The following is a 25,879-nucleotide window of genomic DNA, read 5'->3' as shown; positions in this document are numbered from 1 at the left end:
AGATATTGAACAAGTTTTGTAAAAAAAAAAAGAAAAAAAAAAATTTAGACTAATCAAAAACAAATAAATAGAAACTAAATGATGACGGAGATTCCATAAATAATTATAAGAAACGTGAATCTCGAGATTATTAATATCGTTTTTGGATTAGAAGCATCAAATGGCAAACCAATCTCGTTGAAATTAGGTACTGTCAAATTCGCAATTGACAAAACCCGGATGAATATAGGCAGTGGATCCATCAGAAGACCGACTACTAATTTCTGAATTTTGCTGATTAGATTGACTCGTTCGAACATAATATAATGAAACGAATTCCATCGCTGGTTGAATCATTTTCGAGAAATTGTAGGCGGAAGTAAGCGTAAAGCAAAAAAGGGGAAAAATGACAGTACTAAGCCAATAAGCCTTTCTTAAACTCATTAAACCCATCATTGTAAGCTGCAGAAGCAAGCAACCAAATATAATTCTTTCAAAAATTATACTCCACAACTTCCCTGTAGAATGTTGCGGGTGCTCCATTTGATAAATAAGTTCATATTTGTATATTAAGAATCCAACAATGAAGTATATCAACCCAAAGATCAAAATGAGAGGGGAAATTATACTATAGCAAAGGCAAATCATTAAAATAAACATAGGCTGAGGTAAATAGATACCAATACTAAACGAATCTGGCTTTTCAAGTTTGCGATAGTCTTGTGGATGCTTTGCAAATGAGCGACGAATAAGATATATAAAAAGCTTTCCGAGCTGTATCAATTTTAGAGGAAACATACCAATACCTTGCAATACAATAAGGTCAATAAAAAATTGGGCTTGATTTGGAAGCCGATTTGCAAGGAAATGAGCGAGTGTAGTAGTATCCTTAACTAATTCCCAGTAAGAGGTAGAACCTGCGATAATATAAACCAGGAAAAAGTTGACGAATAAGTATGCAAAATTTTTTCCTACTGAATAAATCTCTTCCTCTCCCCGTGAATTAAAACCTTGCACTTTAGACAACCATTGGAACAAGTAGGGAGATATACTGATAAACAAGGAATATACCAAAGTAGGAAGGAAGGTACGAAGAAGCGAGTTTAAAAATGGAACGTCCTGAATTAGACGTCCTAATTCAGGCCACAGTTTGCTGATATTATCGAGATTTACAAAAACAGCAATTGCACCGACGGGGACGGTCCAAAGTAAGATGATCATTAGCGTTAGCAGCGTAATCAGCCATGATCGTAAAAAACGATGCCATCGACCTATGTAAGTGTGGTGCCATTGAATATCATTTGATGCAGGTGCCAAGGAGATATGTAAACCCATCAAAGACTTGGCATCGATGTGGATCTGTGCAACAATTTGGGCACTAGCCATAGATTCAAAAGTAACAAATGCCTCTCCTGTTGCGGGATAGTTCAAACGGCGTGCAGACTCAATTTTTTGATCTGTGCTAAGCAATTTAGCTGAATAAAAGTCGATAGCATCGATTTGCTGTCCAAAAAATCCAAAGAAGTGGGTTCGAACCATGGGCCGATACTGAAGTTCACCTCTTGGCAATGATAATAAACGTTGTGAAGTTCCATTGTATGGAACGAAGCCGGAAATCAAATCATCTGGGATGTTAGGAATCTGCAATCCATGATCTGCGCAAACCTTTCTGTAAGCACGCCAATACTTTTCGAGCTTTTGTGCATAAAGTTTACGCTTAGAAAGAAGAGAGTCCATAACAATATAGTTGCGGCAAATATTGACTTGATCTACATCGCCAATATCGAGCTTTTCTAAATAGCTCTTCAAAGCTTCAGAGCTGCACAGGTCAGGAGGAAGACCGGAAATAAAAACAGTACGATCTGCGAGACGAGTTTGTCGAGCAAGGTAAGATTGTCGAATATCGGCAATTAATTTTGTGGACGAAAATAAAACATAAAGCAAATAAATAGATATGATGTATGTAAAAATAACATACAGATAGAGGAACCCGTCGCCAGGTACAGGAAGTCCTGGAATATCTGTAAAATTATAAATGGCGTTTGTGGTATGCTGCAGAGAAATAGAATCTTGATTTGCAAGTGAAGACTGTACTTTCGGAGGCAGACTGGTGAGCGAATAAAAGCTCGAAGAAGATGGGGCGAGAACACCGGAAAATGTTATATTCCCAAAGGCATCACCTCGGAAGTGTTTATTGACAGGCATAATCACAGTGAAACCCAGTAACGAGGTGAAGGCCAAAAACTTTATAGCCATTTTAAAGAACAAAAGGAAAACATAACCATCTAGCCCAGCACAGTTTTGAAAAACATGATCAGGAATTCTTATAAGATCAAGTAACCACAAATAAGAGGAAGAAGAAAGCGTTGGTAGCTTCAATTCTTGAATGGAAGCTCTAGGTGCGTAAAGCACCTTCCATCGTCGACGAAAAATGCAAAAAAACAAGCAAGCAGAACTTCCAACTAAGAATGCTAACCAAAACTGAGTCTTTAAATCACTAGAAGGATCTAAAAACCGTAGAATTTACGCATCCCGACTTGCAATGCCAAAGTCATGCAAGCCAAGAATGGTCGTAAATCCCATTCGTTAGTAAAGTAGGGGAAAAGATAAAAATAACAAATAAAACAACATACTTTTTCTAGGATCATTTTCTGCAGCGTTATAGCTCATAGAAGAAAGCATCAGATCAAATGCAATGTTTCAATCCAAAGAAATATAAAGACACCGAAGGGATACCTATAAAATTCAGATGAAAGATCCAAAAAATACAAAATAGAATAGAATTCTCTATTTACTTTTAGTTAGGACGAGGGGAATAGCTTGTAGTCGTAAAGTCAATGGAAAGATGGTAGATGCAAAGGATCAATTAGAGCTCGAATAGCTTCTTGTTGCAGAGAGAATGTTTGTAATACCCAATCTAGCTTATTTCGAGAAAAACATAAAGAATCGTGAATCGTTTCGAGAGTTGTGGAAGGAAAAGCAAATAATAACAGATAGGAGGAGTCTAACGGTAAACTGGCATGACATTATAGAATATCATCATCCACGACCTCTTTAGGATGCTGTTTCCTCGCTATTATCATAGTTACAGCGAGACCTTGACATAAGGATATACATATGAGAAATGAAACAATTTGCCATGGAAGAAAGTAGATGTAGACAAAAAGACATAGGAAAAGAAATTGGAAGCTTAGTGAAGTTTCATGAAAGGTAGGAAAGTAGAAAGCGGCTTGTCCTTGGAAGAGCGAATGCTTGAGTTGTACAGACACACTACGAGAGGAATGAAACCTGGGATTGTCTAGTGGAACCCATGTAAGAGAGGATATCTTCATTATCACTTTGTTCCCCAGATGCTTCAGAGGGTGAAAATCGTAAAACCCCAGTGCTCTTTTTCTATTCAATGGATAGCTTTTCAAGGAATTGGCACTTATATTTTTTTGCGTAATACTAACTCTTCGTTTGCCAAAATAAACTATTTAACCTTGTCGTCGCCGAATTTATTAGTAGATTCAAGGTGACAAAGGTTGCAGGTGTAATATATAGGTAGAATACCATTCTTTACACTGCTTGAAGCTTTAATATGTTCGACTCAATTAAAAAAAAATAAAAAAATAAAAAGAAAAGAAGAATCGCTAAAAAGTCCTATCAACTTGTTTGGTCTAAAAGAACCAAAGAAGACCATACTACCAAATTATGCTTGCGAAATATCTTCCAACGGAAAAGCTGGCTGAACCTACTTTTGTAGTCCAACCATCCGTCTATGTTGTGATTGCAATTGTGCAACCTTGAACCCTTGTTCCCATGATAGTTTATACAATGCACGTACTCAATACAGGAAAGTTTCCTCTGACAGGAAAAGTGGTCCTAAGACGATGTTGATAGAATTGAAGAGAAAAGCATATACAACATATATTATAATAAAGAGTAGCCAACGTACCTATGAACAAAGCTTTCTCTCAAAAAATCACCGGTCCATTTAGTGGGTAACCAATTTAAGGACGAGAAGGACAGCTATGTGAAGACTGTTTTGGGACTGAAGTAACTTTCTATGTCGACGTTCAATTCTTCTCATCATCCTGAAAGGTTTCTCTCGGTTTTTTATGCCTTTTTATTAGGGAAACGCAGCATCTTCTCGCAAAAGATCAGATAAAGAAGAATATGCACTGTGGACGAATCCAGCAAACAAGAATCGCAACGAACAACCTTTATCGTAGTTTTAAGGACTGGCTTGGTTTTGCTGTTTAAAAATAAATTCGCTGTACAAACTATCGAATGGTTTGGTAAAATTTGACATATAGTTTGGGATTTACAGGAAATTAATACGTGGTGGTTTTGAAAAGGAAATAGGACAATTTTTCATTCAAAACATAAAAAGGTTTTGAAACTATGGATTTACAAAAGGAGGTTTGGGATGACTCGGAGCTTCGAAATGCCTATGAAACAGCTTTAGCAGAATACAAAAAGTACCACAGTCTAGAAGCAGAAAAGTCTCAGGCTCAGGCCCAATCTCCAGAAGGATCACAACAAGAGAAACAGGAAACGACAGCTGTAGACCACAAGCATGAGAATGCTTCTGCGGCGGAATCTAACACCAACCTTGTAGAGGAGGAACAAATGGAGAAAGATGATGAAGACCATACTTCCCAACATCCTTCCCATGAAGCTGAAAATGGTGTTTCCAACATTTCCATCCCTTTATCTGCAAACTCTGAACATCCATCGACTATTCCCCCTCCACCCCCGATCCTGGGTTTAACATATGGTAAGTTGAAAAGAGTGTGTCTCTGTTGGCTATACTAACACGTATAGATGAAACGTATCGGAGGTTATTGATGAGTTGGTATTACGCTGGTTATTATGCGGGCCTTGCTCAAGGCATGCACCAAAGTCAATCGTAAACTAGCATCGCTAGCATAAGAATTGAACATCGATATCCCTAAACTGCAAGGGTTCAGTGCTCTCTTCTAAAAATATCTGTTTTCCCATTTGAATGTCTATAGCCTCCCAATCGCTTTGTTTACGTTTGGAAAAGTTTCATGTTACTACTACTGCTACTAGGAAAGTTTCGAAGTCAATTGTATTTTATTTCACTGTGGTTAGCTGTCATCATTCCTATAATCTTACTATGAAAAGATTCTTACTTTGCCTAGTGTCTTTCTGCCCATTTTTTCCCGTATACAAGAACACCAATTTTGTTTATTTACCAAACTTTGAAGCAACTTGTATACTACTGCTTCATAAAGCAACGAAAAATACTAACCTCCCGTATTCTTATTTAGGAATCCCACCACCTCGTTAATAGATGTAAAATGGCGGTGATGTAGTATCTTCCTACACTATATGTAGGACCACCACCATCCTTCAGGTGTAAATGTAACTTAGCGTTTGCTTATAACCCAAATATTAAAAGGACGCCGTTGAAGTACGGAAATTTAAACCTTTAAGGAGAGAAAAACAGACTGCAAACTCCCAAGAATTACAAAAGAATACGAGTTCAGGAATGGGACAAACATTATCAGAACCCATTACGGATAAAAATTCCATTCATGGCATTAACAAAGATGTTTTGTATGGACTGTCAAGCATGCAGGGATGGAGAATTTCCATGGAAGATGCCCATAGTGCCAAGCTTTCCTTAAGATGTCCTCATGAAAACCAAGAAGTAGACTTTTTTGCCGTATACGACGGTCATGGTGGTGACAAAGTAGCAAAATGGTGCGGAGAACGCCTTCCGTTGATTTTAGAAGAAAGTGAAGAGTTTAAAAAGGGAGATTTTGTGAATGCTCTTAAGGCTTCTTTTTTAAAAGCTGATCAATTGATTTTGGAAGGTATGTTCTTAAAAGCAAGTGGAAACCGATCTCTTGTTCCCTTTTACGTTTAGTGTATAATGAGGGCTGGTTTGACTCGTGGTTGCTTTTGCTTCCATTTGCCCCCGGTGTCTTTTACTGTCGTACCTGAATGTTTATGGATATATGTCTTTGATGAAGAGAGAAAGCACATTTAAGATGTTCAACCTAAAACTGCTTTGGGATTTCTCTTGTCTAGCTTTTTATTCTAGATTGTTTGCTAACCATGGAATTCTAGATGAACAATTTCATACGGATCCGTCCGGATGCACAGCCACCGTCTTACTTCGAGCAAAGAACAAAGTTTATTGTGTAAGTAACTTCATTCATATAATCTACTCATATAGAATCGAGGAAACTAACATGTTTAGGCGAATGCTGGCGATTCGCGGACGGTGCTTGGAAGAAAAGGTGTAGCAAAGGCCCTTTCCGTAGATCACAAGCCTTCCAATGAATCCGAAAAGGCACGTATTTGTGCTGCCGGTGGTTTCGTGGATTTTGGTCGAGTCAACGGAAACTTGGCTCTTTCAAGAGCCATTGGCGATTTTGAATTCAAGAATAGCAACCTGGAGCCAGAAAAACAAATCGTTACTTCTCTTCCCGATGTCATTGTTCATGAAGCTACGGAAGAGGATGAATTCGTAGTGCTTGCCTGTGATGGTATTTGGGATTGTAAAACTTCTCAGCAAGTTATCGAGTTTGTACGTAGAGGTGTTGTTGCTGGCCTTTCTTTACAAGAAATTTCTGAGAATCTTATGGACAACTGTATTGCTGGTGATACGGAAACCACTGGTTTAGGCTGTGATAATATGACTGTTTGTGTCGTCGGATTATTACAAGGAGATTCTCAAGAAGCCTGGTATAAAAAAATTGCTGATCGTGTTGCTGCCCATGATGGCCCTTGTGCTGCTCCTGAACTTGCGGAATCTCGTGGTCCTGGATTTCGCAACAATGACAATGCCGAAAGAATAATTGTCCCTTCGGGTTTTCAACAAATCAAAGTAAATAGAATTGAGGGATATGATAGAGATGCTGACGAGGATGATAGAAATGACAATTCGGCAAATGGTTCTTTGGCCGCAGGCTTTCGCTGGAAGGAACACTTTTTCCCTGAAAAAGCTGAAGATGAAAAAGAAGATATTACTGCCGAGGATTCTTCCGTCAAGCAGGTTGAATCCGCTGCTTCTTCTGATTAAAATCTTGTACCCTCAAAATTGTTATCGCCCTTTTATACTTTATTCTTCCTTATACGATTTCTTTTATTATTTCAGAGAAAATCAAATCATTTCATGACGAATGTTGCACTTGTTCGAATTTATAGGTTTGCTTACGCACCCCCCTATCTAGTTTTTCGGACTTGTTCTGTTTATATGAAAGTTTATGTCAGTATACGTTGCACTACATAGCACGAGCTTATGAATCTGCATCAATAATGTGCTACGTTCTTCGAATGCTGGCTTCCGTCAATGAATGTTATGAAAATGTATCAATGATAGATGCTTTGGCGATTCTCTATTTCCTGTGCTTTGATCTTATAATGTCTGTGGATACCATACCTTTACAGAAGACTGCTTTATTTTATTTTTTACAATTCTCATAGTCAGTTTAATATGATACTAAAACATTAGTTTTTGAACGTGTCAAATCGTTAGAAATCTAAAACTTTTCACAGGTATGTGAAATTAGCCTTCAGCGCCAAAGTCTTTCGTAAATTGAATGTGCTTTTGTATGTCGCCAGCGTTCAAGGTAGGTTTCACCTTCTTAACAGCACTGTAGAAATCACGTACAGTAAGACGGGGTTCTAAGATGTCGCCACCATTTACGTCCATCCATGTAGCTGCATAAGCTTCTGAATCTCCCGGCGAACAAGGAGTAACCATAGTACGTTTCAAAGGCTCATAAAAGACCTTTTTAAAATGTGTGGCAGTATGAATTCTTCTCACAGGCTCCATTATAGCATCTCGAACAACAATAGCTATATCTGAACCAGAGTAGCCCTCCGTCATTTTTGCGAGTTCTTTGAAGTCTCCAGACTTTAGTTCTGAAGGAATATCACCTACATTTAGTTCAAACATTTTAGACCGAGCATATGAGCCAGGCAATGGGATATAAATTCGTTTTTCGAAACGACGACGAATGGCAGAATCCAGTGTCCAAGGAATATTGGTAGCACCCAACACTAATACACCGCTTTCGTCTTTTCCTACACCGTTCATTTGGACTAAAAACTCTGTTTTAATTCTACGAGACGACTCGCTTTCGCCCTCACTTCTGCTACCGCAAAGTGAGTCAATTTCATCAATAAAAATGATGGAAGGCCTTTGTTCTCGCGCCATTTCAAATAGTTGTCGAACAAGCCTTTATGAAAATTAGCACACTTGTAATTGCAGTCAATTACATACCTTTCACTCTCACCCATCCATTTACTCACCAAATCGGATGAACTAATGGAAAAGAATGTAGAGCCAGCTTCAGTAGCAACCGCTTTAGCTAAATATGACTTTCCTGTTCCGGGAGGACCATAGAGAAGAATTCCGGACCAAGGTTTTCGATTACGCGAAAATAATTGCGGCAATTTAATAGGAAGGAGAACCGTTTCTTTTAAAGCTTCTTTTGCGTTTTCCAAACCAGCTATATCTTCCCAACGAACATCGGGTTTTTCGACTAATATTGCGCTGGTAAGAGCGCCTCGAAGTTTTTTAGCTTCTGAATCTAAAACATCACTAGCGGCCGGAGAATTGCTTCCTTCCAAATTACCGCTAGAAGCACTACTCTTTGAGGCTACCTGGTTGCTCTTTTGCTGAAGGAACGTTTTCAGTTTCTCCGCGCGATCCAAATACTCTAAAACCTTTCCTCGTATGATTTCTTTAGACTTTTCGTTTTTCTCATCTATGTTTTTAGTTAGAGCTCGATACTTATGAGTCAATTCGAGTTTCATAGCAGCATCCTGTCTGGTCCTTCCTTTCCTAAATTTCGGAACAGAAGGTTTCCTATATATACATACATTTTAAGGCCATCATAAAGTAGTCAAGAGCATTCTGATAATACTTGTAGGCATCTCCATAGCGCTCAGCATTATCATGATCAATGGCGGTTTTTACCAAGGATATAGCTTTCTAAATTTTTACATTAGCAAGACTTGAATAAAGTAAGTCAAATATCACCCTCATACACTCAGACAATCCGGATTTGACATGTAAATGTCTCTTTTCGTTGTTTATGCTTTTTATTGTTGAAATGAAGGAAGAAATAAAACCAATTTATATTTTTATTGATTTACAGGGTATTATAGGCAATGAAGTACACAGTTTGTGAACAATGGACGAAGGTGTTACTGCTAGGTTTTGGGTACTAATAATACCTATGGGTACTTTTGTACTTACTCCATTGAGTTACCACGAATGTTATAGTTAAGGATCAAGGATTCATTTGAAAGCATTTCAAAGTTCTGTCTTCATGATAAATAATATATTATCTGCTAAATTCCACATATCTTTGAACAATTACGCATTTAGGTACAACTTCGAAAGCAACTTCCTAATATTACATTCGAGGTATTTCATAAATATAACAGCGAATATAACGTAATTAATTTCATTTTTAATGGATGTTATTGAGCTTCCTATTAAGAAGGCATCGCCGCTTGATATCAAAGTATGGATTCGAGATCTAAGTCAATGCCCAATTGTATCGAAGGAAAGACTGCAAGCAGAATTAGAAGAGTTCCAGGGCTTAAGGAAAAAATTTTGTACTAATTTTCCTACTTTCCAAGACCTGCAAGTAGCAAACGTATACTGCAAGATGCTTGACACCCTTGAAGAAAAGCTTACAGGGTCAGCTCCTTCTAGTTTTACATGGAGTCTGTCTTGTTCTCCAAATCAACTAGAAGAGTTTAGTGATATCTGCTTCGAGAAAGCTAATTTCGTATATAGAGTGGCAAACGTATACCAAGCTGAAGCTAAGGCCTGTTTGCTGAAGCAAGAACCCAACTTTGCTCAAGCTCATCAGTTTTTACAATTTTGCGCTGGATCTTTTAGTTTCGTAGGTAAACACTGTCTTTACCCTAGCTCTTTGGATTTTGAAAACTCTCTTATTAAAGCCTGGGAGCATTGCTTTCTGGCACAAGCCCAATCTCTTGTGTACCATAAAGGACTGTTGACTAATAGTATACGAGATTTAACACTTTCGAAGTTAGCAACGGGAATTGCAACCTTATATGATGATGCTCACTATTGTTTTGAGAATTCGACAGGAGCCCAGAGTTACTTTGTACATGTAACATTCCTTGAATCTTTATATTACCATGCAAGCTCTTTCTTTTATTTGTCTCAAGATGCTGTTAGCAAGTATATGTATGGGAAACAAATTGCGTTTCTCGAACTTGCCTCACATTATTGCAAGAAGGCCCTGAAAAAGCGGTTTGATGTACCAACTTCCATAAAAGTTTATGAAAAATTGGAAATTCTATCATCTGATTTGGACAATCAGGTTCGACAAGCAAAGCGAGACAACGACTTTATTCATCTTGAGCAAGTTCCTTCAATACAGGATATCGCTAGGTGTGATTCTGTGATTATGGTACAGCCAGTAATTCCCGATTTTTTAAGCAGTCCATCAAAGACATATACATACTTTCCTTCCATCATTGTTAGTGAGGATCGAAGAAGATGGAAACAATTTCATGACAAAGCAAAGGTTGTATTAGAGGCTTATGAGAATGATATGTCGAACTTAACTGCCGAGGGAGATGACACTGTGAACGGCCTAAAAAACCATATTGCTTACTATTATTGTAATAATAATGAGTCCGCATTGAAATTACGGGACATTGGGGAAAAGTACGATAGAATTAAGGAATCGGGTGGACACGAACTTTTAAAAACCCGGGCTGCTTCTTTAATGACCCTATTCAAGGATGTATCAAATACATTTCATCAATGTCATGATATTTTAAGTAATGAAAAAGAAAAAGATGATTTCTTCAAATTAAAATTTGGGGCTGATAGATGGAAAAGAGTATCGAGCGAAACTGCATCCAGAGAATTAAGAAATGAGTTGGAGTCTTTGAGGATCAATCTCATCAACTTTGAAAATCTAGTGAATGATACTAAAAAGCTTTCTGACAGGATTAATCCCATTTACCTTACAACCGAACCCGAACTTTTATTTATTAAACTTTCTCCAACGGACGAGACATTGAGCTCCCTTGAAATAAGTATTTTATCGACGGTGAATAATGAAATCCAAAGTTGGGAAGATATAAAAGAAAAAAGGTCACTAATTCGCTTACACGACATTGAGCCTCAATATTTTACTAAGGTGGCTTCTTCAAAGTCTGCTGATCCAAGTGTTCTGGTATCAAAATTTGAAAAAGAGCTTAGTAACCTATGGAATGCGAAAGAACAGCAAAGGTCACAAACGAGGCTATTTGACGCGATTTGCAAGTTAGTTGACAATTTGGTCTATGCATATAATGAAAGGCAGAAGAAAAAATCCATGATGCAGAAATTACAAGAACTATATGAAACGTATGAGCTATACTGGGAAGTCCTGAACAGAATCGAAAATGGAGTTAATTTTGGCACTCGGTTACTTGGTCTTTTCACGAGAATTGAATTAGAATGTACAGGTTACGCGAACCAAAGGACGGAAGAAGCAGCATCACTTGTAGAAAAAATCTCTAGCCCTATACATCAACTTTTTAATCCAAACATTCATCAGATCAGATTCAAAAAGTGATGAAATGAAGAATGAACTTACATACATATCCCAATCCTAAAGATCACTAAAGAAATATGAAGCAATTAAAAGTGCCACTTATAAATGTAGGTTGGGAAAATAACCTACCCAAAATTTGTCGAATAACGCTGTATACTTACACCTCAACGCCTTTCTAGCTATCGTCCTTGGGACCTTTAACTTCTTCAAATCTACTAGAACGATTGGTTTGTAATGGATTACGGATTCCCTGATTTAAGAGACCCAAACCTTGGCCTTCATTCCAACCGAATTTCTTTAATAGAATTTTTCCATAATTTTTCGTTGGTTTACCTTTTGGTGATTCCATCAAAGAGACAGAAGGTTGGTCTATTTTAGGCATCGAAGCATTAGAGTAAATGGAGTTACTTATTGTCGTGTCCTCTAACAAGACCGGAGGAGGACCAATTCCAGATTTAGAAGACTGAGCTAACCCTGCATTCCTAGCCTCAATAGCCAGGGAAGGATTTTGCAAAACATACAAGTTCCATTCGTGTTCCATGGCTTTTCCAAATTCAGACTTTTTATAATTATCATAACTTGTAGGATTTAGAGGATTATAAAGCTCTGAATATATTTCTTCCACCTCAAAAGAAGAAATCAAAGAATCATCATTTGATCCAAAAGATGGTAGTGTCCTTTCTAGAGATTCATTCTGAAGATTAGAGCCAGTAGCTTCATGTGTGGATAAAGCATCAGTCAAAGAAATATCATGAACATTATCAATTGGTGTAGGGGATTGTGGGATCGCTTTGTTTGATAGCCTGCTAAGTTGTTTTTTCTTGTTTGGTTTATTCCTCCTCACCATAGGCATAAAATGTAAAGACGATGGAGGTTGAGTAGTCTTCAAAGGAGAGGGTTTTAATTCCTTTGGACTTAAGGGAGTGGATGCTTCGTAGGGATGCTCAATGCTTTTATCCTTTTTTTTGGCCTTTGCACTCTCCTCAGCAATTTCATCAAGTGTCTTTGAATCCAAGCCGTCATATAAAGAGAAAGACATTTCGAAATGGCTTTTGTCCTCACGAAAAGTTCTAATCCTACAAGATGCTCACAGAAGTTTTGTATCTATTTCGCCTTCAGGTGGACCGCAAATATATAGCAGTTTCTTTGTAGTATAGTCTCGAATGCTGAATGAGCCTAAAGTATTGTGAACGCTCTCGTGAATTTCAAAACCAAAGTTATTGTCACGAGATACTGTGTGAAAGAGCAAACAATTTGGAGACTTCAAAAATTTTATTGTAAATTCTCGTACTTTTAGTATTGTAATTGGTAAAATTGCTAGAATCCGAGCTTGACTATGCTGGTCATTTGTGAAGTGTTATACGTGGATACTCTTCTCCTTTACTTCAACTCGTGCTTCTCGGGCAGTAGCGCTTAAAATATCGACCTTCAAGTTTTTTAAGTATTAGGAATTTCAGATTAGTTATTTATTGCAAGATATTGGGTTTCAATTGATCCATATGCACTCATCGTCTGAAGAATTGGGAAAGAACTGAACCTCAAATCGTGAGTAAAACCCCAAAAGCTTATCTTTTAAATCATTTTTTAGTAGGTTCCCTTATTTTACACGAAAAACGAAAAATGAACTTGAACCTGTCTGCTCAATCGTATTTCAAGCGAATGTTTCAAGAGGTCCCTGACTTGAAGGTCCTTTTACTGGAGCGAGAAACTACTAAAATTGTTTCTTCTAGTATAACTCAATCAAACCTTCTAGAGCAACAAATATATTTGACTGTGTAAGTCGCATTTTCAGGTACAAGCTAATTGTAAACTTTCCTAGCCTTGTTGAAAACCAAAGAGAGAAACTTAGACACTTGAAATGTATTGCTTTTTTGAGGCCAACTTCTCAGACTCTACGTTTTCTATGTGAAGAGTTACGTGATCCGAAATATTCAGAGTACCATTTATACTTTACCAACATCTTATCCAAAAGCTTTCTAGAGCGACTGGCTGAGTCTGATGATTTTGAGGTGGTGAAAAGTGTTCAGGTAAGGCTTCCCCTTTGCAAACGCGATTAACATACTTCTTAGGAAATCTTTCTGGACTATTTGGTAGTAAATAATGACCTTGCATCTTTGAATGTACCTCACGTAATTGACAACACGCCAGATTCATGGTTGGATTCTTCCTTAGAACGTACTCAGCAAGGCTTGATCTCACTTTTACTATCTTTAAAAAAGAAACCTTTGATTCGTTACGATGTAAATAGTTTCCTTAGCTTAAAGCTTGCTGAAGAAGTTGAATACATTACACAAGATGAAGCCCAGCTTTTTAATTTCCGAAAGTCTGATACTCCTTCCATATTACTTATATTGGACAGAAAGAATGATCCAATTACCCCTCTATTAACACAATGGACATACCAAGCCATGGTTCACGAGCTTTTTGGAATAAATAATGGACGTGTGAGTTTCCAGAATACCAGCTTGCCGGGCGAAACAACTGAAATTGTCTTAAATCCGGTTCTTGACCCATTTTATAGTGAAACACGTTTTGATAATTTCGGAAAGCTTGGTGCTAAAATCAAAGAATATGTCTCTCATTTACAAACGAAGTCTACGAAGAAGGCTAACGAAATTGAAAGTATTGCTGACATGAAACAGTTTCTAGAAACTTATCCTGAATACAGGAGGCTTTCCGGAAATGTAAACAAGCATGTGTCTTTAGTTAGCGAAATTTCATTGAAAGTTCAACAGGAGAACCTTTTGGAAATAGGCGAAATAGAGCAATCAATGGTTTGCAATGAAGCTGAAACTATTGACTTTTCTTACATTCAAAAATTGATATCCTCTGGTATCTCGGAAAATACAAAACTTCGTTTGGCTACCCTGTATGCGCTACGTTTCGAGAAGATTGATCCTGCGAAAGTAACTTCTCTTCAGGGTTTGTTGTTGGCGAATGGTGTGAGTCCCATGAAAGCTGCTATCATTCCAACTTTATTACACCTTTCAGGAGCCGGTGCTCGCCAAGGTGATATTTTCCCTCCGTCAAACATTTTTTCGAGAGCCCGTAGTGGGTTTAAAGGACTTCGGGGTGTAGAGAATGTTTATATTCAACACAGTCCCTTCCTCAAAACCATTGTTGAAGACTTAATTCAAGGGAAACTTAAGGAAAGTACACATCCATACTATAACGTTGGTGCCACGGCTCATAATGTTCATGAAAAACCTCAGGATATTATTATTATGATGGTCGGTGGTGCCACGTATGAAGAAGCCCGTTTTATTTCAGAAATTAATGCCACACATCCTGGAATTCGAGTGGTCTTAGCCGGAACGACGATCCATAATTCTTCTTCCTACATTGATGTAAGTTCAAATTGAATACACTTATATTACTAATTCCTATCTAACCAAAATTTTTAGGATATTATGTACATGGCTTCGAGAATTAAATAAACCTCCCTTAATGAGTTTTTTCTTAATGTAATTATGATTCTTGCCATTTTGCAAAACGCGACCAATTATCAACAAACTTGTGGAACAAAGATCTTGTTGGAGCATTCATTGATGTGGAAGCCATATGCTTTTCGTAAGTGGACAAGTTACCATAAACCGAATAAAATGTCTCTGTAAGGCGTTCTTTTGTGTCCAGATCAATCATAAAAACAACCTGAAGCGAAAGAAATTCGATTAAAAGAAAGACGAAATGTTTCGTTGATGCTTTAATAAATTGCCTTTCACTGTCTGTTAATGTAGATGCTTTTTTATTTGAATCATGCATTAAATTTGGATTCATCCAGGTATTTAATAGCCTTGAAAATGCTATTACGTTATAATCAGAAATTACCATTGACGACTTAAACCATTTCGGCGTACTTAGTACAGCGTCAGCCTTAAAGAAAGAATTTGTGGTTTTCTTGAACATGCAATGTAGGATTTTTTTAAGAATGCCAAAAAGCACATGAAAGCGACCGCTCATGTAAGAACGATGGTTATAAAGCATTCCTCTTAACACGGAAATAATTCTAGAAACAATCAAATTCTCGTCATATGAAGATGTCAATGATTTTTGCGGACTCAATATTGAGGACAGGCTCGATAAGATAAAATTAAAAGAATCAACGTTGCATACCTTGGAACTTTTGTTTGCAAAAACGTCCAACACGTCCAATATAGAAAGAATGGTGGTCACATCAGTTTCATCCCTTTGTGTAAGTAGTCCAGAACAAAGGCATAGTACCAAAGTAGTCATACCTTTATTGACTTCAAAGATATCGGAGCACTTAGCTATCAAGGTGATAACTTTCAACAAAATTGAGTGATCTGACGCATCATGAGTATGTAAAATGGCTGACAAAACTTCAGCAATAACGCCGGAACAGTCATCTAAAGTCAACTTAGATATAGCACTCTCGATATCTGTACTTCTTAAAGTAAATTCATGAAGTAACCTTCGATAAAAAACCAACTGTGCAATCAATTTCAAAAAGTCGAGTTTATCATTAACCAGCAACGACTGGTACGATATCCATGCCTCGAGAAATGAAAGATCAAAGTCAGCAGCATTCAACGAAGAGGCCGCGGCCTCAACACTTGTCCTGACCTTATGGTATAATTTTTGTTCGGTTTCTGCCGGTTGAAATGTGCGCAGAAAGGAATTGCAACATTCCAATAATTTTGTCAATACTGCTATATGTGAAATGTCAAATTTATCCAAAATATACGAAACCTTATTCAAAATTATTCCTGAACAAAGTCTGATCTTGGAAACGACTTCTTCATCCTTCGGTACTTGTCGAAAATTTGGAAAATATTGCACCAGTTCATTTAAGAAAATGCTCATACCATACATAGGCACCTGCTCTTGATTTTCAAGAAAGAATCCTATAAGATTATTCAGTACATTAGTTTTATTTTCGCTATCGATGTGCGCAATCCAATATTTGATCGTCAGCTTTATATCTTTCTCGTACTTTTCCGATGTCTCTGGATTTAAGTCATTGATAATTTGATAAACAATTTGGTAACAGTTATACAATGCAGCAGAGCAAGGAACTTGCACGAGCCTTGCCAGCACTGAGTATAATGAATGTTTAGTACCAGGCTGGTCTATTAGTAAATTCCTTCTGAAGGAGCACAAGATGTTCAGTATACGGACACGATATTGTTTCTGAATACATCTTAATGGAAGATACTTTAAACAGTTCAAAACAAATTCAAGGCTTTCCGGGGTAAATTTTAAAGTAATCTCCTTATTAGATTCGTATACACTGACTACATCGGAAGTACTAGGGACGTCCTCGGGATAAATAAGACGAGAAAACGTACTTAAAAGACCATCAAAAATCACAGGGAGCTCGTATGTCTCAGAACTTTGCAGAAATAATCTCCAAGCTTCCAGAAGCAGTGTCTCATCTTGAGTTTTAGGTGAAAATGAAATCCTTAATAGCTTTCCACAAACTTTTAACAACCAGCTTTTTACTTCATCCCTCGATAAATAGAGGTTAATGGGCCGTAACCATCTAAGCAGTAAGGTGGTTGTTAAGCCACAAGAAGAAGTATCGACAACTGTCAACTCCATCAAGTCAGAAAGACCTTGAGAATCCAAATATAGTACTGAACGGGAAATTGAAGACTTTATAACCGAAGAGAAAGTTTTTTCATCAAATAATTTTTCCTCCTTAAGGCGTAGTTTTTCAAAATAACATATGAGAACTTGCAAGGACCATGTATGATCAGCAGATTCTTCTGAGACACTGTCTAATAAACTTAAAAGTACAGGAGCGGTTTCAGAATAAGTGGTTTTCAAATATGAAGGTGACTTATCCATGTTGACATAATGAGACATTAACAGAACATTTCTAGAGTGCTTTTTCAAATCCTTAAAATCCGTGGACAAGCAAGGGAAAAAAATTTGATGATAAAAATCGTTCAACCTTTCTTCAATGGATTCAACGTAATGACGCGATTTAATTCCATAAAGGACAGAGTAGTAAAGCAGAAGCGGATTGTAACGAGATTCTGAAGTTGTGTTCATAACGGAAGATAACAGTTTTGAGATCAAATCATTCAAAGAGGAAGGAGTAAACGCTATTTCCACAGATGCAGATACCATACGCACAAGCTCATGACCAAAATATATTGTATGTAAGCTGGTTGATCTAAGTAATGAGTCATTCCAACCAGAACAAAAGTCGGAAAAGCTTCTTGCTCGTACATGGGCATTAATTAATCTTTGTAAGTACACAAGGATACTTTGATTTTCTTCTGGTTTAGAAAGATCAATGAAATTCCAAAGTTCGTTCGCCAATGGCAAAACTGAATCAATATCGATATTCAATAAGGATGCAAAAATATTCCAAATAGTTGGTCTAATATCTTCTGTGGATAAGTTATCCATGCATAGTCTTGCAAGTGTTACCAAAGTATCGAAAGTCGGTTTGTCGGGATTTCCTCGATGAACCTTATCGGATTCAAGCATTTCACAAAGCATACGAAAAGCCTCAAAAACAGTGGCTTTGGAAGCCGTTACATTAGTCAAAAGAAATTTCATATGTTCAACATATAGCTTATAAATGAGATCAGAAGCTTTTTGCTGTGAAATATGCTTCCCTGAATCCGACAAAAATGAGGAGATACAATCTAAAAAGATTTTGAAAAGGCGTGGAATAGATTTTAAATCCACTTGATCAACAGGAATGTTTCGAAAAAGAGAATAGAGGTCTTCATTGCTCTCCTTTTTGGCGACTAGCGCCTCCAGCGTGAAGGGACTAAGTATGCAGGTTGTCAAAATACTTTTGATAAATTCGTAATTCTTATTTTCTGCATCGGCACTTGAAAGAAGCTGCAAGATCCCTTTCAGTGAATGACTTAAAAAATATACACTAGCTTTCAGAGTATTGGACGTTGCACGCAATGAAGACGAAATAAGCTTGCAAAATACCTTCTGAATACGATTATCCGCAAAATCATTATCAGCATTGTTACGATGTAGAGCAAAGATATGGCAGAACCGTGATAATAAGTCAGATACTTGATCAGGGAAGGACCTGGAAGAAAACAGAATATCAGAAGAGCTATAGATAGTAACAAAATTTTCGCATACACTCAGAAAAATGGACTTGTCAAATCGAGTACTCAGGACATCAAGTACATCGATAATAATTGGTAGAATAGGTTGTCTTCGAACTGAATTCACCTTAAAACTGATCGAGATTTTATCTGAATTCCATACAAATAATAGTAAGTCCCAGTATTTATTGTTCAGGCACGTTTCATATTGTCTGCAAAGATTAGAAGTTTGAAGGCATTACTGCACGAAATACTTACCCATTTTTTGTGTCTTCTTTAAGTCTGTCTAACAAGAATGTTACCACAAACTCTTCTTTATTGGGAAAGTAAGTCGGAATATTGTTATGGCATAAATTGTGTGCCAGCTCGACTTGTTCTACGCGATTTCCATTCTTGTCTCGAATGCTCTTCGTTAGGGTTTGTAAACTCATTATTTTAAGGAATAAATTCCCCTAATTCTCAAAAACCTGCCTTTCGGCCTTCGTAGAAGAAAATGAAATTTGCGAAAATGTTTATGCTGAAAATAAAGAGGAAAGGTAACAATAAGGACAGGTAACAATATAATGCAAAATACCCAATATATAGAGAAATGAAATTGGATGATTCTTTCCTATATAATGCTTATTTAAAGATAAATTACAATACATTGGCAATTAAACTATAATGTCAACTCAGAATTCTAGCATCCAAATAATGTATAGAATACGCAAAAGATTAAACCTATAAACGAGGGACGAAGTAGAACGTAAAGAGCATGCGGAAAAGCAATGACAACTATAGTAAACAAGTGAAAGCAAGAATAAATATGTCCAGTTATGCCCGCCAAAAATATGGAACGACCCTATGGGTTATGATACAAAGGAGGATTAGGCAGAGGATGAGCGATCCTAGAATGAGAAACAGGATTTTTTAATTTTGAGTTAGAACCTTTAATTGGGCTGTTGATCGGACTATTTAAAGGCGTCCTTCTTAGCATGTTTTCTGAATTATTGCCTATGATAAATTCATGTCGTAAAGCCATTTCAATTGTTATGCGTTTTTTGGGGTCCCACTGTAAGCACTTTGAGATTAAGTCCAGGAAAGAAGGGCTTTTACAGCGGGTGAGTTGATCTATTCTTTTGGTTGAAGGTATAAGGGGACGACCTCGACTATTAAATATTGGATGAGCCTGTCCTTGAGAATCAAAATAAATTTTTGACCTGGTTGAAATGGTTATCAACTCTCTTGGCGGAACACCTAGAACCTCCATTATATAACCCAATTGTTCAGCCTCATTAGCGCCTGGAAAAAGAGGTATACCGGTGTATAATTCTGCTAAAATACAGCCAAAACTCCAAATATCAATTTCCTTTCCATAAGGCATTCCTAGTATAACTTCGGGGGCACGATAAAACCTTGATTGCAAGTAAGTATAAACTTTTTCATTATACCTGCAACTGCTTCCAAAGTCAATCAACTTGACCCTTGCATTTGTGTGATCACAAAGCAAAAGATTTTCCGGTTTCAGATCGCAGTGTATAATTCCTTGTTTTTGAAGGAAATTTAAAGACTTAAGTAGCTGGGCTGTGAAGCTCTTCACAATAATGAGAGGAAATCCTTTATAATTATTGTCTCTTATTACCTCAAAAAGATTTTCACCCAGCAATTCAGTCACGATACAAAGATGGTTTCTGAAGTTAAAATGATCAAAGTATCGAATAATATTGCTCTCAATGAAACTCTCATCTTTCGTCAACCTTTCAAGGATTCCGGCTTCAATTAATGCTTGATCATAGCATTTTACACGATTTCGGATGACTTTAATTGCAACCAACTTTCCATACTTGTAATCGATACAACGTAACACTTCGCCAAAACTACCTTTACCGACTTTGTTTATAACCTCGTACCGATAGAATAGGTGATCACCAACGTTGACTCTATAATCTCCATTAGGATCATCAAATGCCAATTCTTCGGTACATCCGGGGGCTATAACTTTACTCACTTTATCACAGCCACGGGATCCTATAAAGTATATTTCAGGAAAGTCCTTTACTTCTTCCAATTCATAAGCGGTAAGACGTGCTCGTTCATATTCAGATAGTCTTTTAAGGGATCTTGGAGGATATGGGCGAATAGTCTTTTGAAGTCTTCTGGTATTCTTCGATTCCTGTATTAGTTTATGTTGTTGTCGAGAGGCCAAACTCTGCATTACTAAATCTGCATCTTTTAGTAATCTGTCGAATGAAACAGGGCCAATCTTTGAGCTATAATTAAGAGGTCGATAGTTCGTTCGAGGGCGTAGAGGTGATTTGGGGACCTCCGTATGAACCTTAGAGCCTGGTGCCCTTGGTAATCGTCTAAAAGTTGAAGCGGAAGAATAGCTAGCAATTTTACTTGTTGTTGCAGGAATATTCCTCTCATATGAGCACACATCAGAGCGGAGATCGGAGAAATCCGTATTAGAGGAAATGTCATTTATTCCAACTATTTCCGACATTGGAGAAAAAGACCTTCCAGGAAAAAACTTATTTCTTCTTAAAAAATGTGAGGAATCATTGTAATTACTCGTTCGACTGTAATCGACGCGGAAAGGTGAATGCTGTAAATTTGAGTCCCGATTCGGCACAGGTTGTACAAGCCTATCTGTCTCCAATATCCCAGAGGCCGCATGTCCTGATGAGTTATTCAAGCTTCTTGGTCCACCTGGACCATTCGTATGAGAGGTTGGCGTAGACGGATTGTTTGCAGATAAATTAGAAATAGAGTGTTCTTTCAATGCGTAATCTTTGGGTTCCTTTGCAACACTGAAATTATTTAAGGGAAGATTTTCTTGATACCTTTCCCCTAGAGGGGTTTTCACAGTTGAACTTGAAGAGGATGTAATTTCTTCGTTCCCTGTATTACCTACAGCAGCTTCACTCGGGCCCAACGGCTTGCTTCCTAGTTCAGGTTGGACTAACTTATCTAAAACAATCCTTCTATTCTGAAATAAAGGAGGGTTGACAGGCTTTTTGTTTTCGACTTTATTTGTGTTGTTTTCTATAGCGAGTTCATTGTCGAATTTGGTTTCAGCATCGTTTTGATTAGTATTCATTGCGAAGGAAGGGCTGTTCGGCTGATTGTTGCTTACGTCTATTATGTCAGAAATATTAGCCTCCTCTTGTTTGACATTCATAGGAGGTGCGGACGTATCTCTAGAGAGCTTAGCCTTTTGAAACACCTCAGCCAAGATTTTGCTGTTTTGCGAATACTGATGCTGCAAAAGCGGTCGTGAAGCACTAATGGGATTTGTGTGTGCAAACTTTGGTAAATGATGACGAGAAGAGTCTTTTGAATGTTTGTCAGACCGTAAACCTAGTAAAGTGATCGAAGGATGTTTACGGTGATTGTTGGTCGTAGCTGGATGATCATTTGGATTTTCCATAATAAATTGAAAAAAACCACGGATATATGATAGGAAAACGCTTGTGCATATGAGAAAGGTTGTGGGATTGAAAAGAACGTGAGCGGTCTCCCAAGGAACAAAGCGCCAAAAACTTGACTATTAAATAGTACTTTAGTATTTCAACTATATTTATTTTGAAAATACAAGAGTACTGAGATATGTAACGGTTGAAAGAAAGCACAGCAAGCGTTTTAAGTACGGAGCATTCCACACCTCGCCGAAGCTTTCGAAATCTCTGAAAAAAATACGGTAAATAATAAGTATCCGGTTGATAAATTATTTACAATTTTTGAATAAAGTAAAAGATCGATGAACCAAGTTGAAATCCCAGTGTTGCTGTGTTAGTGTGTAGTGTGTGTAAGTGACGAAGTAACCAACGATGTAAATAAATAAAAGATATTTCAATCTTTTGCAAATATATGGTAAATAGTGAATTTTTTTGGGTTATTCAAGTAAATAAAATTTTAACAATTACATTTTCAAATTAGGAATTTATGAGCTTTCTGTGCTTTCATATAGAAGCTTGACGCTTTGTTTGGTCTGCTTCAGAATCCTATCGCATGACTTACTGCATGTTTTTTAACTTGTGATATTAATTTATCAATGCAGCAATGAACCTTTTATAGTTATTTACCCCTTTGTTTCTTTTTTTCTTCGTGTGCTACAAACCGGTAAATCTTCCCCTATGCCAAAACGAAAATGTCAATAAATAAAATTGGAATTTTACTAAAACTTTGTAGGAAACCTTTTTTTAATATAAATAAATATCTAATGAACTTATAAACTAGCAGAGTATCATAAAAAACCATAGCAAATGAGCAAGAATTTCATACCATTTATTTATTTACTTGTTCATTAAAATATATATTTATAAACAAATAACTGTAGCTTGCAAGGGTACGTTGTTCATCGGTATACCTCATTAAAGGAGTTGTGCACACCAGTAGAAGTAGAGCAACAAGAATCTATATCAACGCTCTGCAAGTTTGGTCGTCAAAGACAGTGCATGAGTATAGCTTCCATGTCTTTAAAGTCTAAATACTATCAAAATGGTTTCGACTTGAACTTGACTACAGCCATGAATTCAATTAACGGATTGGATACTCAGATGGAAAATTTAGCAGTTGAAAACAGAAGAAGAACAGAATGTTGCGCTTATTGTAACGTATCGAATCCAAACTCGATCGTGAAGTGCTTACATTGTAACAAATGGTTTTGTAACACCAGGGGAAAGTCTGGAGCCTCTCATATTGTTATCCATTTAGTGCGTGCTCGGCATAAGCAAGTATCGCTACACAGCGAGTCTCCTCTGTCGGATACGACTTTAGAATGCTACAACTGTGGCACTCGAAACGTGTTTTTGCTCGGTTTCATTCCGGCAAAAGCGAAAACGGTAGTAGTACTACTCTGTCGACAGCCTTGCGCCAAGTCTAGCCTTGCCAAGGATATGAACTGGGATTTGTCTCAATGGCAACCTATTATCTCAGATCGCCAATTCTTACCATGGTTGATTACGCCTCCTTCTGAAGAAGAGCAAAAACTCGCGTCTCCTATTACGTCTCAACAAATTATTCGTTTAGAGGAACTTTGGCGTAAAGACTCTCATGCAACTTTGGAAGATCTTGATAAACCCATCGAGGATGATTCCCTCCCTTCTGTTGAACTTCGTTATAAAGATGCCCATGAATACCAAGCCATTCTCTCTCCCCTGATTCAGGCAGAAGCAGAATATGATAAAAGACTCAAGGAATCGCAAACTCAAAAAGATGTTGCTGTTCGATGGGATCAAGCTATCAATAGAAGGTATACTACTTGGTTTTTGTTACCCAAACTTGAGTCCGGTGAGATTCGACTCGCCATCGGTGATGAAATGAAGCTTACCTATGAAGGTGAGCTGAGACCACGTTGGAGTTCGACTGGATATGTTATAAAAATTCCAAACAACGTTTCTGACGAAGTTGGTTTAGAGTTGAAGCGCTCTGATAATGTCCCTATCGAATGCTTACACAATTTTTCCGTCGATTATGTATGGAAGTCAACCTCTTTTGACCGAATGCAAGTTGCTCTGAAACTTTTTGCTAACGATGGATCTCGTTTATCTTCTTACCTTTATCATAAATTCCTTGGACATGATATTTTTCCTTCATCCTTCAAACCAAAGTTTCCCTCGGACTATTCGGTACCTAACCTCCCCAAACTCAATGCTAGTCAACGTGAAGCTGTTCGATCTGTTCTGAGTAAACCTCTTTCTTTAATTCAAGGCCCTCCGGGTACAGGTAAAACTGTAACCTCCGCTTCAATTGTTTACCATTTGGCTACTATTCAAAACAGAAAAAGAAAATCTCCTTTACCTGTTTTGGTGTGTGCTCCCTCCAACGTTGCTGTTGATCAGCTTGCAGAAAAGATAAACCGCACTGGTTTACGCGTGATTCGTGTTGCTGCTAAATCTAGGGAAGACATTGAATCTTCGGTTTCATTCCTTTCTTTACACGAACAAATAAAAAATTACCAAGGAAATCCTGAGCTTCAACGTCTCTTCAAGTTGCGCGCTGAGAATAACGAGCTTTCCTTACAGGACGAAAAGCGGCTTCGAATTTTGATAGCAGCTGCTGAGCGCGAACTGCTTCGAGCGGCTCATGTTATTTGCTGTACATGCGTTGGTGCTGGTGACAAGAGAGTAGCAAAATATAGGTTTCGTTCCGTATTGATTGACGAAGCCACTCAAGCATCTGAAGCGGAATGTATGATTCCTTTGGTTCTAGGTGCTAAACAAGTGGTTTTGGTGGGAGACCATCAACAATTGGGGCCGGTCGTTATGAATAAGAAGGTAGCTCAAGCACGGCTTTCGCAATCATTATTTGAGCGGATGATTATCCTAGGAAACTCACCATTTAGGTTGGTTGTACAATATCGTATGCATCCTTGCCTGTCTAAGTTTCCTTCGAACACTTTCTATGAGGGTACTTTGCAAAACGGTGTTACGACGTCCGAACGTATTGCTCGACACGTTGACTTTCCATGGATCCAACCTGACGAACCTTTGATGTTCTATGCTAATTTTGGCCAAGAAGAACTGTCAGCAAGTGGTACATCATACTTGAATCGTACAGAAGCATCTACTTGTGAAAAAATTGTTACTCGCTTCTTAAAATGCAATGTTCTACCTGAGCAAATTGGTATCATTACTCCGTATGATGGTCAACGGTCTTACATTGTGCAATATATGCAGAACAATGGCTCCATGCAGAAGGATCTGTATAAGTATGTTGAAGTGGCTTCCGTGGATGCTTTCCAAGGACGCGAAAAAGATTTTATTATATTATCATGTGTTCGTTCAAGCGAGCATCAAGGTATTGGATTTTTGAATGATCCAAGAAGATTGAATGTTGCGTTGACTCGGGCCAAATATGGTGTTATTGTTTTAGGTAATCCTAAGGTATTAGCCAAGCATGCCTTATGGTACCACTTCGTTTCACATTGTAAGGAGGAAGGGTGCCTGGTTGAGGGAACCCTGAATAGCCTTCAAAAGTTTTCGATGATCTTGATCCCACCCCAAAAACCGCAAAATTTTAAGAGAGATCTTAATGTCCTGCGATCACTATCTCCAATTCAGGGAGCCCATAATTCCTTGTTCCCTAATCTTTCGAACCTACAGAGCTTGTATTCACCTTCATACCTTGAGGAGTGGAACACATTTTCTCAATATCGGCGCAGAGAAAGTAATGTTACAGATTTTGAAGATTTTCAAAGTCAAGTCGGTGATAATGAAAGCGATATTGGGGATTTGACACGGTTCTAGTGCTATGTTTATGAATTAAAATCATCTTTAGGCACTCTAAATTATAAAAATCACT

General features: G+C 37.6%; 10 protein-coding genes across 10 annotated transcripts; 5 read left to right on the top strand and 5 right to left on the bottom strand.

Moving 5' to 3' along the window:
• Positions 1–183: 183 nt before the first annotated feature.
• Positions 184–2,661, bottom strand: SOMG_01689 (calcium ion transmembrane transporter; the record flags this gene model as incomplete). The annotated part of the gene is made up of 2 exons (XM_056180482.1): positions 184–2,486; positions 2,613–2,661. 2 exons carry the CDS (start codon positions 2,659–2,661, stop codon positions 184–186), a joined length of 2,352 nt encoding a protein of 783 aa, XP_056036420.1.
• A 1,704-nt stretch (positions 2,662–4,365) lies between these two features.
• On the top strand, positions 4,366–4,877 carry smn1 (SMN complex subunit Smn1/Gem1; the record flags this gene model as incomplete). Its single annotated transcript, XM_056180481.1, has 2 exons — positions 4,366–4,741; positions 4,789–4,877. The coding sequence occupies 2 exons, from the start codon at positions 4,366–4,368 to the stop codon at positions 4,875–4,877; spliced, it is 465 nt and encodes a 154-aa protein (XP_056036418.1).
• A 602-nt stretch (positions 4,878–5,479) lies between these two features.
• On the top strand, positions 5,480–7,021 carry ptc3 (serine/threonine protein phosphatase PP2C catalytic subunit Ptc3; the record flags this gene model as incomplete). The annotated part of the gene is made up of 3 exons (XM_056180480.1): positions 5,480–5,807; positions 6,064–6,137; positions 6,197–7,021. 3 exons carry the CDS (start codon positions 5,480–5,482, stop codon positions 7,019–7,021), a joined length of 1,227 nt encoding a protein of 408 aa, XP_056035979.1.
• A 486-nt stretch (positions 7,022–7,507) lies between these two features.
• vps4 (AAA family ATPase Vps4) lies at positions 7,508–9,021 on the bottom strand (the record flags this gene model as incomplete). The annotated part of the gene is made up of 4 exons (XM_056180479.1): positions 7,508–8,183; positions 8,228–8,714; positions 8,830–8,941; positions 8,998–9,021. The coding sequence occupies 4 exons, from the start codon at positions 9,019–9,021 to the stop codon at positions 7,508–7,510; spliced, it is 1,299 nt and encodes a 432-aa protein (XP_056035977.1).
• Positions 9,022–9,428: 407 nt separating this feature from the next.
• alx1 (ESCRT-III adaptor Alx1) lies at positions 9,429–11,564 on the top strand (the record flags this gene model as incomplete). Its single annotated transcript, XM_056180478.1, has 1 exon — positions 9,429–11,564. The coding sequence occupies one exon, from the start codon at positions 9,429–9,431 to the stop codon at positions 11,562–11,564; it is 2,136 nt and encodes a 711-aa protein (XP_056035358.1).
• A 154-nt stretch (positions 11,565–11,718) lies between these two features.
• Positions 11,719–12,582, bottom strand: rbm17 (RNA-binding protein; the record flags this gene model as incomplete). The annotated part of the gene is made up of 1 exon (XM_056180477.1): positions 11,719–12,582. One exon carries the CDS (start codon positions 12,580–12,582, stop codon positions 11,719–11,721), a length of 864 nt encoding a protein of 287 aa, XP_056035357.1.
• Positions 12,583–13,163: 581 nt separating this feature from the next.
• Positions 13,164–14,980, top strand: vps45 (vacuolar sorting protein Vps45; the record flags this gene model as incomplete). Its single annotated transcript, XM_056180476.1, has 4 exons — positions 13,164–13,318; positions 13,363–13,570; positions 13,613–14,890; positions 14,948–14,980. 4 exons carry the CDS (start codon positions 13,164–13,166, stop codon positions 14,978–14,980), a joined length of 1,674 nt encoding a protein of 557 aa, XP_056035364.1.
• A 31-nt stretch (positions 14,981–15,011) lies between these two features.
• urb2 (ribosome biogenesis protein Urb2) lies at positions 15,012–19,026 on the bottom strand (the record flags this gene model as incomplete). Its single annotated transcript, XM_056180475.1, has 2 exons — positions 15,012–18,807; positions 18,854–19,026. 2 exons carry the CDS (start codon positions 19,024–19,026, stop codon positions 15,012–15,014), a joined length of 3,969 nt encoding a protein of 1,322 aa, XP_056035363.1.
• A 410-nt stretch (positions 19,027–19,436) lies between these two features.
• Positions 19,437–22,004, bottom strand: pom2 (DYRK family protein kinase Pom2; the record flags this gene model as incomplete). The annotated part of the gene is made up of 1 exon (XM_056180474.1): positions 19,437–22,004. One exon carries the CDS (start codon positions 22,002–22,004, stop codon positions 19,437–19,439), a length of 2,568 nt encoding a protein of 855 aa, XP_056035362.1.
• A 1,027-nt stretch (positions 22,005–23,031) lies between these two features.
• upf1 (ATP-dependent RNA helicase Upf1) lies at positions 23,032–25,824 on the top strand (the record flags this gene model as incomplete). Its single annotated transcript, XM_056180473.1, has 1 exon — positions 23,032–25,824. The coding sequence occupies one exon, from the start codon at positions 23,032–23,034 to the stop codon at positions 25,822–25,824; it is 2,793 nt and encodes a 930-aa protein (XP_056035361.1).
• Positions 25,825–25,879: the final 55 nt, after the last annotated feature.

The sequence above is a fragment of the Schizosaccharomyces osmophilus genome, chromosome 1, assembly GCF_027921745.1.
Source record: "Schizosaccharomyces osmophilus chromosome 1, complete sequence".
In the NCBI taxonomy this organism is placed as follows: Eukaryota; Fungi; Ascomycota; class Schizosaccharomycetes; order Schizosaccharomycetales; family Schizosaccharomycetaceae; genus Schizosaccharomyces; species Schizosaccharomyces osmophilus.
This window is presented reverse-complemented; position numbering and strand designations above follow the sequence as displayed.